Raw genomic sequence first — 14608 nt, forward strand, 5'->3', positions numbered from 1 at the left:
TAAAGGCATCCATAGGACGCAATGCATTAACTAGGGGCTGATTCAATATTGCCATTAAAATAAGAGACATACTCTCCGTCTTCTCTGTAAGATCTCTTGTGAAAGCTTATATTATGTCCATTGCTCACTCAAGGTTAAGTGTGCATCTGCCAGCATAGTATAATATAAATGCAAATGTGCATAAAATACACAGGAATAAGAGCAATATATAGAATTTATGCACCATCTTAATGCTCTCCACTTACTCCTGGCGTGGGAAATGATAGGTTAGCATGCATACGGATCAATCTCCCGGTATTGAAATAGTATCTTATAACATTTAATGTGCTGACTTTATTCCAGGAAGCACATTCAGATTTATTCTTACTTTTCCCAACGTAGAACCTGTGACAAGTTTACAAATCCGGCTGTTTGGTTAAAACCAGGGAGCATTCTTCATGATTTTTTACTTCATTGATTTCATGACTTAAAGTTCTACAATCTGCTTAGAAATTCTATCATCAAATCTTCCTAAGCATCAAGTCAAGATCAATGTCATAACATTAAGCATCGAGATTGTTTGGTTTCTAAATCACACTTCAGTATATAGCCTGACGGTCCATGTGAGGCCGGAATACATGGAAAAGGTCACAGAAATATTAGAAAAGATTTTTAAAAAAAGTGAATTAAAAAAAATATATACAAATCATTGGCCTGGAGATGAATAGGGAAAGCAGTTATTAACTTATTTAAAGGAGTTTTCAGAAAACCACTGTCTGCACTTTACTTACCCTCCCCTAGTCCAGCGCTAAGTTTCCGTACACATACAGTACAGACCAAAAGTTTGGACACACCTTCTCATTTAAAGATTTTTCTGTATTTTCATGACTATGATAATTGTAGATTCACACTGAAGGCATCAAAACTATGAATTACCACATGTGGAATTATATACTTAACAAAAAAGTGTGAAACAACTGAAAATATGTCTTATATTCTAGGTTCTTCACAGTAGCCACCTTTTGCTTTGATGACTGCTTTGCACACTCTTGGCATTCTCTTGATGAGCTTCAAGTTGTAGTCACCGGAAATGGTTTTCACTTCACAGGTGTGCCCTGTCAGGTTTAATAAGTGGGATTTCTTGCCTTATAAATGGGGTTGGGACCATCAGTTGTGTTGTGCAGAAGTCTGGTGGATACACAGCTGATAGTCCTACTGAATAGACTGTTAGAATTTGTATTATGGCAAGAAAAAAGCAGCTAAGTAACGAAAAACGAGTGGCCATCATTACTTTAAGAAATTAAGGTCAGTCAGTCTGAAAAATTGGGAACACTTTGAATGAGTCCCCAAGTGCAGTTGCAAAAACCATCAAGCCCTACAAAGATACTGGCTCACATGAGGACCGCCCCAGGAAAGGAAGACCAAGAGTCACCTCTGCTTCTGAGGATAAGTTTATCCAAGTCACCAGCCTCAGAAATCGCAGGTTAACAGCAGCTCAGATTAGAGACCGGGTCAATGCCACACAGAGTTCTAGCAGCAGACACATCTCTACAACAACTGTTAAGAGGAGACTTTGTGCAGCAGGCCTTCATGGTAAAATAGCTGCTAGGAAACCACTGCTAAGGACAGGCAACAAGCAGAAGAGACTTGTTTGGGCTAAAGAACACAAGGAATGGACATTAGACCAGTGGAAATCTGTGCTTTGGTCTGATGAGTCCAAATTTGAGATCTTTGGTTCCAACCACCGTGTCTTTGTGCGACACAGAAAAGGTGAACGGATGGACTCTACATGCCTGGTTCCCACCGTGAAGCATGGAGGAGGAGGTGTGATGGTGTGCGGGGGCTTTGCTGGTGACACTGTTGGGGATTTATTCAAAATTGAAGGCATACTGAACCAGCATGGCTACCACAGCATCTTGCAGCGACATGCTATTCCATCCGGTTTGCGTTTAGTTGGACCATCATTTATTTTTCAACAGGACAATGACCCCAAACACCTCCAGGCTGTGTAAGGGCTATTTGACCAAGAAGGAGAGTGATGGGGGGCTACGCCAGATGACCTCGTCTCCACAGTCACCCGACCTGAACCCAATCGAGATGGTTTGGGGTGAGCTGGACCGCAGAGTGAAGGCAAAAGAGCCAACAAGTGCTAAGCATCTCTGGGAACTCCTTCAAGATTGTTGGAAGACCATTTCCGGTGACTACCTCTTGAAGCTCATCAAGAGAATGCCAAGAGTGTGCAAAGCAGTCATCAAAGCAAAAGGTGGCTACTGTGAAGACCCTAGAATATAAGACATATTTTCAGTTGTTTCACACTTTTTTGTTAAGTATATAATTCCACATGTGTTAATTCATAATTTTGATGCCTTCAGTGTGAATGTACAATTTTCATAGTCATGAAAATACAGAAAAATCTTTAAATGAGAAGGTGTGTCCAAACTTTTGGTCTGTACTGTATATAAAGTGCTGATGTGCGGCAAATATATGACTATCAGCCAGGATATTAGTTTAAAGCTAATCTCAGCAAACAGACAGGTCAATTTCAAGGTACTGTCATGAAACATGAGAGATCGTCATATGAAAGTACCCATAGAGTAACATTTAAGCACATAGAACAGATAAATCACTCACCCATAAAGAGATGGATAAAGGGGATCACCCACTCGTACCCTGACGCACGTTTTGCCTCTGGATTTTATGAGGGGATCTTCATATGGATACTTTCATCAGCACTTTATATATGTCATCCCTGAAGTGTATTATTCACTATTTTTCCCATGTATAATACTGTTCTCTGGATTATTCCGCTCTGATTTTTTACTTGTGTTATGTTTTGTGCTAACTTTCTTATAGTACTATACTGTACATTATGTTTTTAGATATATTAATAAAGTTGTTTTATTTTTAATATAAAGGCTCTCTACCTTTTTGGGTGGTTCTAGTCTATTCCAATCCTTTCTCGACTTCTATGTAGACATAAATGGTAAGATATTTTTTATTCAAGACTACAAAGAAAATTACAAAATTTGTTGCAAGGATGGGCCTCGGATTTAGGCAAATAAAAGATGTGATCATATAAATGTTTGTTTGTTTTTTCTTGCAAAAAATTTGAAAGCAAAAATTGGGTTTTTCAGTTCAGTGAGAATGGAGAACCAATGGCTTTAGCAATGATATTTTCGAAATCACAAAAAACAAAAGTTACTTACGGCTCTGATGCTTTCAAAATGTCCATCTTCCTTTTCAAAATCAACAGGCTGTTCATTCAGAGTCCAGAAGAAGTTGATCTCAAGGAGGGGATCATGGATGGCTTTGCAGCTAAGAACAACGCTCTCCCCGACTGTCAATTCAGTTCTTTTTGGTGTTAGTTCTATCTTTGTAGGTTCTATATAAACAATAGAGAGAAGAATAACATTTTAAATCACTTTTCATATACTAAGAACATATACTAGGCCTTTACCATGTATCTAGAGAAAGAAACAAGTACCGATACTATTGGCATTGAAAGCCCTTAACATTATTTTGCTAAACTACATATGATGTAATAGGGCCTTGTAATATCCTATAAGGGCATTCTGAGTTAAAGGGATTTTCTAGGATTATTCTACTCCCCCAGCTTACCTGCTGTAAAAATAAAAAAATGAGCGTTATTCATCCTCCACTGCTCCAGCACCACCTGTCCATCCTATTTCCAAGTATTTGTTGACAGGCTGCAGCCATGATGTCATGACTACAGCATATGACTGCTGCATCCAATCACTGGGCTCAACGGTGTATGTACGGTGAAAAACTGTTGAGGTCAATGAGTGGTTGTAGTGCTCATGGGCATGTACAGTATGTGACTGGTGCACCAAAGTAATCTGAGAATAGTGAGAACCACCTGAGTAGTGGTGTCGTAGTGGTGGGAAAGTTAACAGCTGATACCTGTAATTTTTTTATGTTATTGCATCCCCGGTTAGACAAAAAATCCTGAAACGTCAATTTAAGTTATGCTTAGGCTGTGTGCCCACTATGCGTTTTTTAAGCATTTCCGCAGCGGAAATTCGGCTGCAGAAACACTTAAAAAACGCTTGGTAGAAGGCCTGCCATGTTCCCCAATGATAATCCGCATGTGCTTTGCACATGCTGCGGAAATTTCCGCTGCGGATTACCATTGCGGAAAAATCCGCAGCACTACCAATTATTTTGAGGAATCGCGGTGTTTTCGCCGCCATTGACTTGCATTAGACCGCATGGAATCCGCATCACTGCATCTGTACATGCAGAATCCATGAGTTTCAGTGTGCAGATGGTACCCGGGTTTGGAGAAGAGGAGACTCTCCTCCGGACCCGGGTACCATAGTACCTGTAAAAAAATGAATAAGTTAGTTAGTCTACCACGAGCTGCCGGCAACAGGACAAAGACACCGGGGGCCATCAGAAGGTAAGTATAATATTTATTTTTTATTTTTTACCATTCTTTCGGTCACACTATATAAATCCATGCCGGTTGCATGGATTTATATAGTGTGACCAAGTTGTCAAGCACTATCCAAGTGATGCTAAAATCGCTTGGAAAGCGCTTGACAACCCGCATGCGGAAATGCAAGTGAAGAACGCTTCACATCCGCATGTCCCTGGCAAGAAAAACGCATGTACAATCCGCATGTACAATCCGCATGTACAATCCGCATGCGTTTTTTTCTGCCAGGGAGATGCAGAAACGCTCAGGAAAAATCCGGAGCATTTCTGCATCGTGGGCACATAGCCTTACAATTTAAAGAGTTTATGCAGGCCATTTTTCTTTACTATGGGCCAGTAAACGAACAGATAGCTGCTATCTACTTGCCTGTTGTGCCCGGTGCAAATCTTTGCCGGTATAGAGCGGTCACAGACCGCTCTTTTCGGCAATTCAGCGACTTCTGCTGATGTCACGTCGGCAATTCAGCAACTCAATGTTAACAGAGCATCTCTTCAACTTCTGCTTCTCTGTTGAAAGAGCGTGACTGCCAACATCATGCTGATTGACTCCTGGCTCCCCACAGTAAGGTAGAAGGGAGCTGGCTGTCAATCAGCATGGCATCATCAGTCACGCCCTATTGACAGAGCAGAGGAAGGAAAGAGCAGCTCTGTTGAAGTTGAGCAGCTGAATCGCTGGCTGGATTGGTCAATGATCACTCTGTGCCAGATCCGCATTGAACAGGCAGGTAGTTGTCAACTACTTGCCTGTTAGTTTTTAGGCCCATATTAAAAAAATAGTCCTGGATAAACCCTTTGAGTTCAGTTTGGCTTTTAAGTTGGTCTACATCTCTGATTAATAGTCATGAGATAGCTGCAAGCCCAATGCTCATTTAGCCATCAGTCGATCCTCATTAATCATAAACATGCATGCTCAGCTAAGCATGCCTGTTTATTTTTCCAGTGGGGAGAGGTGACAGACCCCTTTGAAGTCACTTATCTTCTGCAGTAACAAACTATCTGGCACAGTCATATCCAACACATCAGGTTGTTCAATGAACAGCAGACATGAAAGACTTTTTTATAATTTTTTTTATTTTATGATATCATTTAAAATAAAAAAGTTTCAATTATTTAAAAACAGTACAAACAGTATAAAATCCCCATTTTTTCCTCTAAGATGTTATAAGCCTAATATCCTATGGGGTGCTCCAAAATTACTTCATTCTCTCATTAAAATAATTTACATATTTAAAGAATCCATAAGGAAGAAACATTGGTTTAATTAGGTTTTTACCGAATCAGACAACTCATTACCTGTAACAGACACAACTGTTGTAATTTCTGCAGAACCGAACACATTTTCCCCACGGCACGTGTACTTCCCTTCATCTGATTTAGAGGCATTTAAGATCCGTAAAGTTCCATCTGGAAGAACAGCTATCCTGGAAAAAGAGAGATATTTTATACATCTGGAGTCACCAAGAAATAACCTGCAAGTTTTAATGAAAAAAATAAAAATAAAACAATAGGAAAAGTAGTTTATTAGGTTGAAAAAAGTAAGTCTACTCAAAATATGTCAATTAGAATTAATCCCAGGATCAATTACCTATTTCCAGAAATCCAGTAATTGTAACTTTTAATATAATTTTATCCAAGAGTGACGTCCAGTCCTTTTCTCGTATCATATGGCAGAGTTCTATAATGTCACTGCTCTTACAGGAAAGAATCTTCATCCATGATAATGAGAGATGAGCAAATTGATTTGAGGCAAATTGAATTGACTTTGAATTTCAGAAACAACCCAACTTTTAAATTATTTTGATTTGCTCAAATCGAGCAAAATGGTGGTCTGCTGGATTCTTTTTGGGGCTGAGAAGGGGATAGAAAAATATATACTCACATTGCACCCGTCACCTGACCTAGTGCCTCAGCTCCCTGTCTGGAGTTTTGCTGGCTTGTTTCTTCACTCTGTGTCTGGTCTTTTTTTCTGTCTAAATAACTAAGTGCATTCGGCACTGACTAAGCCTCGAGTGACGTCATGATGTAACGGGGCAACAAACGTCATGTCACTGTGGGATGCCCAATAAGAGTTGGAGGCACCAAAGAGTCAAAATGCAATACAAGACTAGAGCTGGTGGGAGGGAGAAAACAAGCCAACAAAGGAGGGGCAAGGGTGGTATAATGTTTTTTAATTATATACCCTTTATTTTTATTATGATCTTGAGTCTGGAGAGTCCTCATGGGATAATAAACTGCCTTTAGTAGCAAATCAATTCACGTTGAGTACATTTAACGTTAAATGAATTTCTTGGCCAAACCTAAGCAAATTTGGCAAATCAAATTTTGTCAAATTGGCTAATCTCTACTGATAATCGTGAAATCTTCTTTCCTCTAGATGTAGAGGCTGCCTCCCTTTTATAATTAAAGTCCTGGGCACAAAAAAAATTATCGGATGGGTCTTTGTATTGAATGTTGATGTAATTAAACATAATTAATGGGTTACCCCTCAACTGGCTTTTTTTCTACCTAAATAGCTCCAATTTTGATAATCTAAGTAGAATGGTTCACCCATCCAATGTACTACTTTGAACCTAATCGGGCTGTATTATGTATTTTTTGTACAGTATTGGCACAAAACTGAACACAATGCTCTATCTTCAATATTAAAATGAGAACTCAATGTGCTGAACAAATGTTGAGCATCATACACCTTAAAGGGGTTGTCCACTACTCAGACAACCCCTTCTTAATCCCTATGTTGCCCCCTTGTAAAATAATGGCACTTACACTCACCTCTGGTGTGGGCGCTAATCTCAGGAATTGAGAAAGCCACAGCTTTAACTTCTATGTATGTGGTTTGTCCGAAAGCGGAGAGAGTGAAGTCATCGCCGCTTGGCACCAGGGATTGCATGACATAATAATGTTATGTAATCCCTGGGTGAGCCAGTACAGACACGGCTGGAATGGCTTTGGCACTGGAGGTGAGTATACGTGTAAATATTTTACTGAAGGCAACATAGGGATCGAGAAGGGGTTGTCTGGGTAGTGGACGAACCCTTTAAAATAAAATCAATCAGCATTGATTGGAAAAGTATCAATTTGTGTAAGGGCACACCTAGTGATAGGGGGTACGATAACACCCAGTTGTCAAAATACTGAAACATTTCTTGCAGGAACCAAATAAAGTTCTAAATAAAAATGCTGCAGAATTGTTACATCAAGAGAGCAGACTGGTCTTCTTTACTTCTGTAAAAACCGCATAACTTTTGCAGGCAGTCTAAACATTAACAACACAGAATAAATATCACACATGACCCTGATGAATAAGATGCATCTCGCCTTCGCAGGTGCTAATTAAAAGAGTCTTAAACACGTGTCAAAACAAAGTCTTTAAAGGGACTGTCATTTTAATTACACCACTAGTGAAAGGCTGATTGATATATCCATTTACAAAACTCATTTCAGATGACACAAGACGTGATTCACATATCCGGAGAATCGCCGAGTACGAGATAATAATTTAGCTGTTTCTCATGTTTGTAAATATATAGCATGTTCAGTTTGATCAGTGTAGCTATTTATAATGAAAGCGTGAACTATTTAACAGAAAAACTCACCAAGTCAGAGTGTGAACTAAAACTGTAAAAAAAAAAAAAACGAGGTGTGGAACGGAAGGTGCGATGGCGGCCAAGAACTTAATTAAACCAAGTATCCATTTTGGAGAAAATCCTTAGAATAGAACTTTCATCAAAAAACAACATTGTCTAGTACAGAATACATTTTTTTTACTGAAATACCAATTTTTTTATACAAAATACCAATTTCTGACATTTAATTTGTCTTGAAATTTGAGTATGATTTAGTTTTGACGTACTTGTGTCTACAATCACAATTTGTATTGTGAAATGTAATGTGCGTCTCTGCTTCTGTTGCCGGGCGGTCCTGCATTTTTGTTGCAGGCAACGTAAGGTGACAACTCTAGTTCCGTGTCATCTGGGACTTGGAGATCGAGAGTTAACAGCCAGTGACTTTGCTGTGGGCTTTGCTGTGGCCTGGGCATGGCTGCAAACTATTTAAGCTCCTGAAACCCTGCTGTCCACTGCCAGTTATAATCTGACTAACTTCAGTATACTTCTGTGTAGCTTTCTTGTATCCCCAGTGGACATTTCTGTTTTTGACCTCGGTCCCTTATTTTTTTGACTACTCTCCTGCCTTACGATTTGTTCTGCACTGACCTCCTAGTTCTGAGCGGGCTAGTGGATAGTGATGAGCGAGTATGTTCGGTTGACCCTTTCGGCGAGTATGCTCGTGTGAGTACCGAGTATCTTCAGCGTACTCGGTGATATGTTTGAATCACTCCCGTGTGCATGATTTGCGACTGTTTGACAGCTTTAATACATGTGAGGAATGCAAAAGAAACAAGCATTCCTCACATGTATTAAAGCTGTCAAACAGTCGCAAATCATGCACACGGGAGTGATTCAAACATATCACCGAGTACGCTGAAGATACTCGATACTCGCCCGAGCATACTCGCCGAAAGGGTTAACCGAACATACTCGCTCATGACTTCTAGTGGACCATTCTTTCTGCCAGTCTGCACCACCAGCCAGCAGCTGATTTTGTGGTCCCAACTCAGGGACCTCTGTGTAAGTCCAGATCTTTGTAAAGGAGTTAAAGGATAAAGGCTGGAGTAACCCCTGGTATCTGGTAACCAGAATGGCTTGCACCAAGTCTATCCCAGTTTTAAAGGGGTTTCCCAGGCACATTCTTCCACCCACTCCAACATAAGACTTTGAGGCAATGTTTAGACGTTGTGTATATGGTGAGAATTTTCCACATAGATTTATTGTCCATAGAATTGGCGACATCTTACAGTCCTAGGATTGTGGAAAGTTGTAGTTTAATTTCATTCATATGATTCTATCTAAAAAAAAAAAATTACCCAAAAAAGAAAAGAAAACTATACTCCCCTTACCAATTCCCCACCATACTTCTTCTCACCATGTCCAATCAGTCTCCATGCTTCCTTTTGTGAACAGTGATTGGCTGCAGCCAGAAAAGAAGCAGCAGGGGATAATAAACGTTAATATACTTTATGTATTAATTATTTTAGAGGAAACTGAATTTTTTTTTTTTCACCACACGTGATGAACTCTTCCAGGCTATGGGGAGGACGCTGTCTGGAAAATTTAAATAAATGTAAACATTGTGGTGCACCATATTTACAGACATCTTTTGACTAATCCAACATAGAAATGTAATATATAATGAGCAAACTATTTAAAGTGAATCTGTCGCTAAATTTCACATTGCCATTGCCAACTGTCTACACGATTATATAAATTTTAAACCTGATGGGGCTGGTGTATTTACTTTGAAAAACGATGTCAGAATGTTGATATAATCATTTATGAAAGTTTATCTCAATCTTTGCTCACTTATCTTTATTCACAGCTCCTCAGCGTCCCTCCTTCCTGCTGCTGAATGACTACCCATCTAGCCTGATTGACAGTTACTTCCTGTTGCTGATGAGATCTCTCACTGTTCAGTACAAGCTGCAGCTGTCAGTCAGGCTTGGTGGGTGGAGACTGAATATAGTACACCAGCTTCATCAGGTGGAGGAGAACTCTTTTTGCTTTTTTTTAATCTACATTGAAATTGCATCCCCAAAAAGGAAAAGTAATGGAATTATGGAAATCACAGGATGGCTAGATATGTTAATGATATGCAAATAAGCTGATTGCTAGCAGTCAAGGAGTGTAAGGGCGCGTATTTCTGCACGTGGTGCTCATACTAGATACTAAATAAATCGAGATATTTTCCAAATGTTGTTTCCATTTTTTCATCAATAGCAGATCAGTAACATGTCTGTCCATCCTTTGATTTCCATAATGCCACGACTTTCCTTCCTGGTGATGTAATTTCAATGTTGAAGAATGTAGCTAGAAGTCTTTTTAGCTTTCCTATTTATATTTTATAGATGGGAAAATATAACCCTATATTGAGAATCTAACTAATTTATACAGGGGTAATATTATACTTCAATCACAAAGATAATGATAGACTTACATCTTTTTATACATTTTTAGATCCTGTTTGCTTTTGCAGCTGCTTCTTCACATTGAGTGCAGCTCCTTAGCTTACTAGTAGCTTGGAGATGTAAATAAAAGAAGTAAAAAAATATATATTCTTACTATTGAACCTTACTTATGGTTTTGTAGCCCATTCCAGCTTTGTACAGGTCTATGATCTTGTCTTTGACATCCTTAGAAAGCTCTTTGGTCTTGCCCATGTTGTAGAGGTTAGAATCTGACTGATTAATTGAGTCTGTGGACAGGAGTCTTTTATACAGGTGACTATGTAAGACAGCTGTCTTTAATGCAGGTAACGAGTTGATTAGGAGCGTCTAACTGGTCTGTAGGAGCCAGAACTCACAATGGTTTGTAGGGGATCAAATACTTATTTCTCACTGCAAAATGCAAATACATTTATCTAATTTATACAATGTGATTTTCTTGATTTTTTGGGGGGGATATTCTACTTCTCAATGTCAAAATTAACCTACCCTTAAAATTATAGACTGTTCATGTCTTTGTCAGTGGGAAAACTTACAAAAACAGCAAAGGATCAAATAATCATTTCCTTCACTGTATATTTTTTTGGGAAAGTTAATTAATTTTAACTTTAAAGGGAATCTGTCAATAGGATCCATACTCCTAAGTCATCGATATCGGCATGTAGGTGACAGAGAGTTGAATAAAATGATACCCTGATATCTATGATCCGATGTCTTATTCCAGAGAAATCCACATTTTTCTTAAAGGGGTTGTCTGGTCCAAATCGATAAGTCTGCAGTCGCACTGTGCGCTTTGAGGATTCGCCAGTTTCTGAGCTGGGACCGGAGGGTATGTATGAGTTATACATACTCCTGGCCAGAGCCTGCCCAGTGGGCGCTTAGCTGCTCCCCGATGAGTGATATGGCCATCCAGTAGGCGTGGTCAACTAGAGGGCGTGGCCTTTCTCCACACAAGCGTATGGAGTGAGGCCGCACCCACTGGGCAGTTCTGGCCGGGAGTATGTATAACACACACATACTCTCCGGTCCACCTCAGAAACCAGGAAGTCACAAAGTGACTGCTGACTTATGGATTTGGACCGGACAACCCCTTTAATATGTAAATGAGCTGTTAAGATCTATGGGCCGGACTTATATATTCCTAGCTTATTTTAAATTAAAGGAGGAATTACCAGTGTGAGACATGTAGATCAGGAGAGCAGACTGTCAGTCATTACGTGTGTCACACAGGCAATGCCCCCTTACATTTAAAATAATTCTCGGAGAGATCTATGTCCGGCCCATAGATCTTAACAGCTCATTAAGAAAAACATGGATTTCTCAGCAATAAAACATCAGATCGCAGAGATCAAGGTATCATTTTATTCAGCTTCCTATGCCCTATATGCCCATATAGACGGCTTGCGATTCCCTTTAAATTTTCTCTTTCTTATTGTACCAACCTATTTAATACAGTAAATTATCTTGTGGGGGAAAAAAAAAGTAACTTGAAGATGTTACAAAAAATTATATTCAGATCTGTAGATTGGGAAATGAAGGTTTCCTTAAATTCTGAATTTAATCTAATGTCCATCTTGTAGCAGACTGTAAAACATGTTCAGTAATTGGTGTCTCGGATTAAAATTCAAAGAAGGTGTCAGGAGCAGCGTTTCATTTTCCTAATATGAACTTCCATCTAACGGTTCATATTGGAGCTGCCAATAAAAGGCATTTCCTAAAACTGCAAATTACAATATATCAGCTCATCAGCCAAAGAGCAGAGAAAAAAGAAGTTCTAAATAAACCGACTTCTCCCAATGGACGGAGATTGCAAAATCCCATCTCTCTCTTCAGTAAGACCATAACATTAAGTAGAGATGGGTTAATTATGAATGTAAAACATTCTTTAGGGGATTGTTACCATGGATATCATTACCAGAGGTTAATGAGCTTCAGATCTTATTAACAAATGGTGCATTCTGTGTGAAGGGCAAACAACGGTCCAAATATTACCAGTTTACCACTCACATTAACCTTGAAAAAAATCCCCCCCTCTCCCAGGAAATTAGCATTTATAATTTTTTGAGAATTCTAAAAATATTATCTAATTTTTAGTAACAATTCTTTATTATTCCACATGAGCAAAATGTATAAAATCAGCATGAGATTTTTAATTAGAAATAAAATAATACGAAAATAAAAATTATAACCGACTAAAAAAAATGAAAAACAATTATAATGGTAAATAAAAAAAATACATGTTTTGCACTTTATCATTTAAAGGGATTGTCTGGGACATTAACATTGATGATCTATTCTTAGGATAAGTCATCAATATCAAATAGGAGGGGGTGGGACACCTGGCATCCTGGGCAATCAGCTGTTCCTGATGTCGGTGGCTGGAACTGCTCAGTTACGGAGCTATACCACACAGCATCATCAATGGAATAGTGGTCGCGCCTGGGTACTGCACATCCACCCTTTATTGATTTGAATAGGTGGCGGATATGCAGTACCTGGCCGCCGCCACTATACATTCGATGGGGCTGTGCTGTTCAGCTCCGCAACTAAGCAGGTCCGACCGCCAACACCGGGAATGGATTAGCGCCCCTCACTTATCAGACATTAATGACATCCTAAGGGTAGGCCATCAATGTAAAAATCCAGGACAACCCCTTTAATATTGAATCTTTGCCATAACCTAAAAAGTAATTTCGATTACAGTTTATATAATAGAATCTCACACCAAAGTTACTAAAATGTAACTTTATTAGCTATGAAATAGAACGCGCGTTAGGGTGTTCATCAGTTACACATCCAATCACAGTTCAGAAAAAAATGGGAATGATTAGCTGTATGACAATGCTATTAAAAGGAGTGGGAGGAGCTTTTTGAAGAAACATCACTTTAAACAGTAACCCTCATTATTTTTTTTTTCATGAATCAATAGTACACATGAAAATAAGAAACTTTGTATTATATCTTATCGGAGAAATCTGCTTCTTTCTCCTCCTGGACTGATCGTTCATTCTCAAAATTCTCAATTCATGGGTAAAATATGTCTTCAGTGAATACAGATTTTCCTGAGATAGGAGATGACAGGTGGTGCTCATAAAATTCTATGGAATTTGTAGGAGAATGGCTGTTTTTGTGATTAGCCCCTCCCTACTCCATAGAATTTTAGAAGCACCAACTGTCATCTCTTTTTTCAGTAATGTGAAAATCTTTCTTTACTGAATACAGATTTTACCTATGAACTAATAATGAAACGTCAACTTGGGCTGGAAAAATAAGCAAATTTCTCTTATCAGATATATTACAAGGTCGCTTAGGTTCATGTGTACTATTGAGTTAGAAATAGAAATTAAAACTACGGTACTATTTCAGTTCTTGAGTCCCAATGCAAATTCTGTTAGTGTCCCTACTTGCCTGCAACTCTTAACTACACTTTTCAGCTTAGCTGTTTTTTTTTTTTTTTAACTTTGTGTGAAAGTGGATCTTTCACCTTATTTCTTGATACAACCTGCATACTTTATTAAATAGAACTCTTTGTCCTGATGAGGCTGGTGGATTTATTTTGAAAATCTATGTCAGAATAGATAAATTAGGATAACACAGCCATTCTGAAATGGATTTTCAAAGTAAGTACAGCAGTCTCATCAGGTGTAAAGCCATCCTGCAGAATGATGGTGGCCACACTTTAGCTCTGGTTCCTAAGATGGCCTTGTTACCCATTTGACAGTAAGAGAGTACTGTGACAAAATATGTCATTTAATGATTTGGGACCCCATTTCTGATGTTTGTGTCACAGCCCAGAAGCCTTAAGTTGCCCATCTTTCCATTCCAATGTTCTCATAACTTAAGGGCCCGATACTCCTAATAACAGTTAATACATTAACTATTTATAGTGCTATTTCATAAAATATTTTTTTAATTTGAAGGTAGACTTTCTTTTTAAAGAAGCCCTCCTCCCATTATTAAAGTTTTATCCTCTTAATATATCGCAGCCATCATATTATACAGCACTGTGTACTTACAATTGCTCATTTTGCCTTTCTACCAGATAATTCTTCTCTTTTCTCTGCTTTATGTAGAAACAGGAAGTCTCTGTTCCCTGCATGAATCATCATTAGA

The 14608-nt window shown here is 38.8% G+C and overlaps 1 protein-coding gene across 2 annotated transcripts in view; it reads right to left on the minus strand.

The window, feature by feature from the left end:
• The window catches only part of CNTN5 (contactin 5), a 2189536-nt gene that overhangs the window by 392233 nt on the left and 1782695 nt on the right, over nt 1–14608 (minus strand). For both annotated transcript variants that reach the window (XM_073662155.1, XM_073662156.1), the window contains 2 exons: nt 5731–5858; nt 3186–3361 (listed from right to left, as the gene is read on the minus strand). In XM_073662155.1, the coding sequence (XP_073518256.1) occupies nt 3186–3361; nt 5731–5858 (304 nt within the window). The remainder of the gene's footprint in view (nt 1–3185; nt 3362–5730; nt 5859–14608) is intronic.

This window comes from Phyllobates terribilis, unplaced genomic scaffold (genome assembly GCF_046119375.1).
Source record: "Phyllobates terribilis strain yellow unplaced genomic scaffold, ASM4611937v1 Scaffold_2__4_contigs__length_985480577, whole genome shotgun sequence".
Classification (NCBI taxonomy): Eukaryota; Metazoa; Chordata; class Amphibia; order Anura; family Dendrobatidae; genus Phyllobates; species Phyllobates terribilis.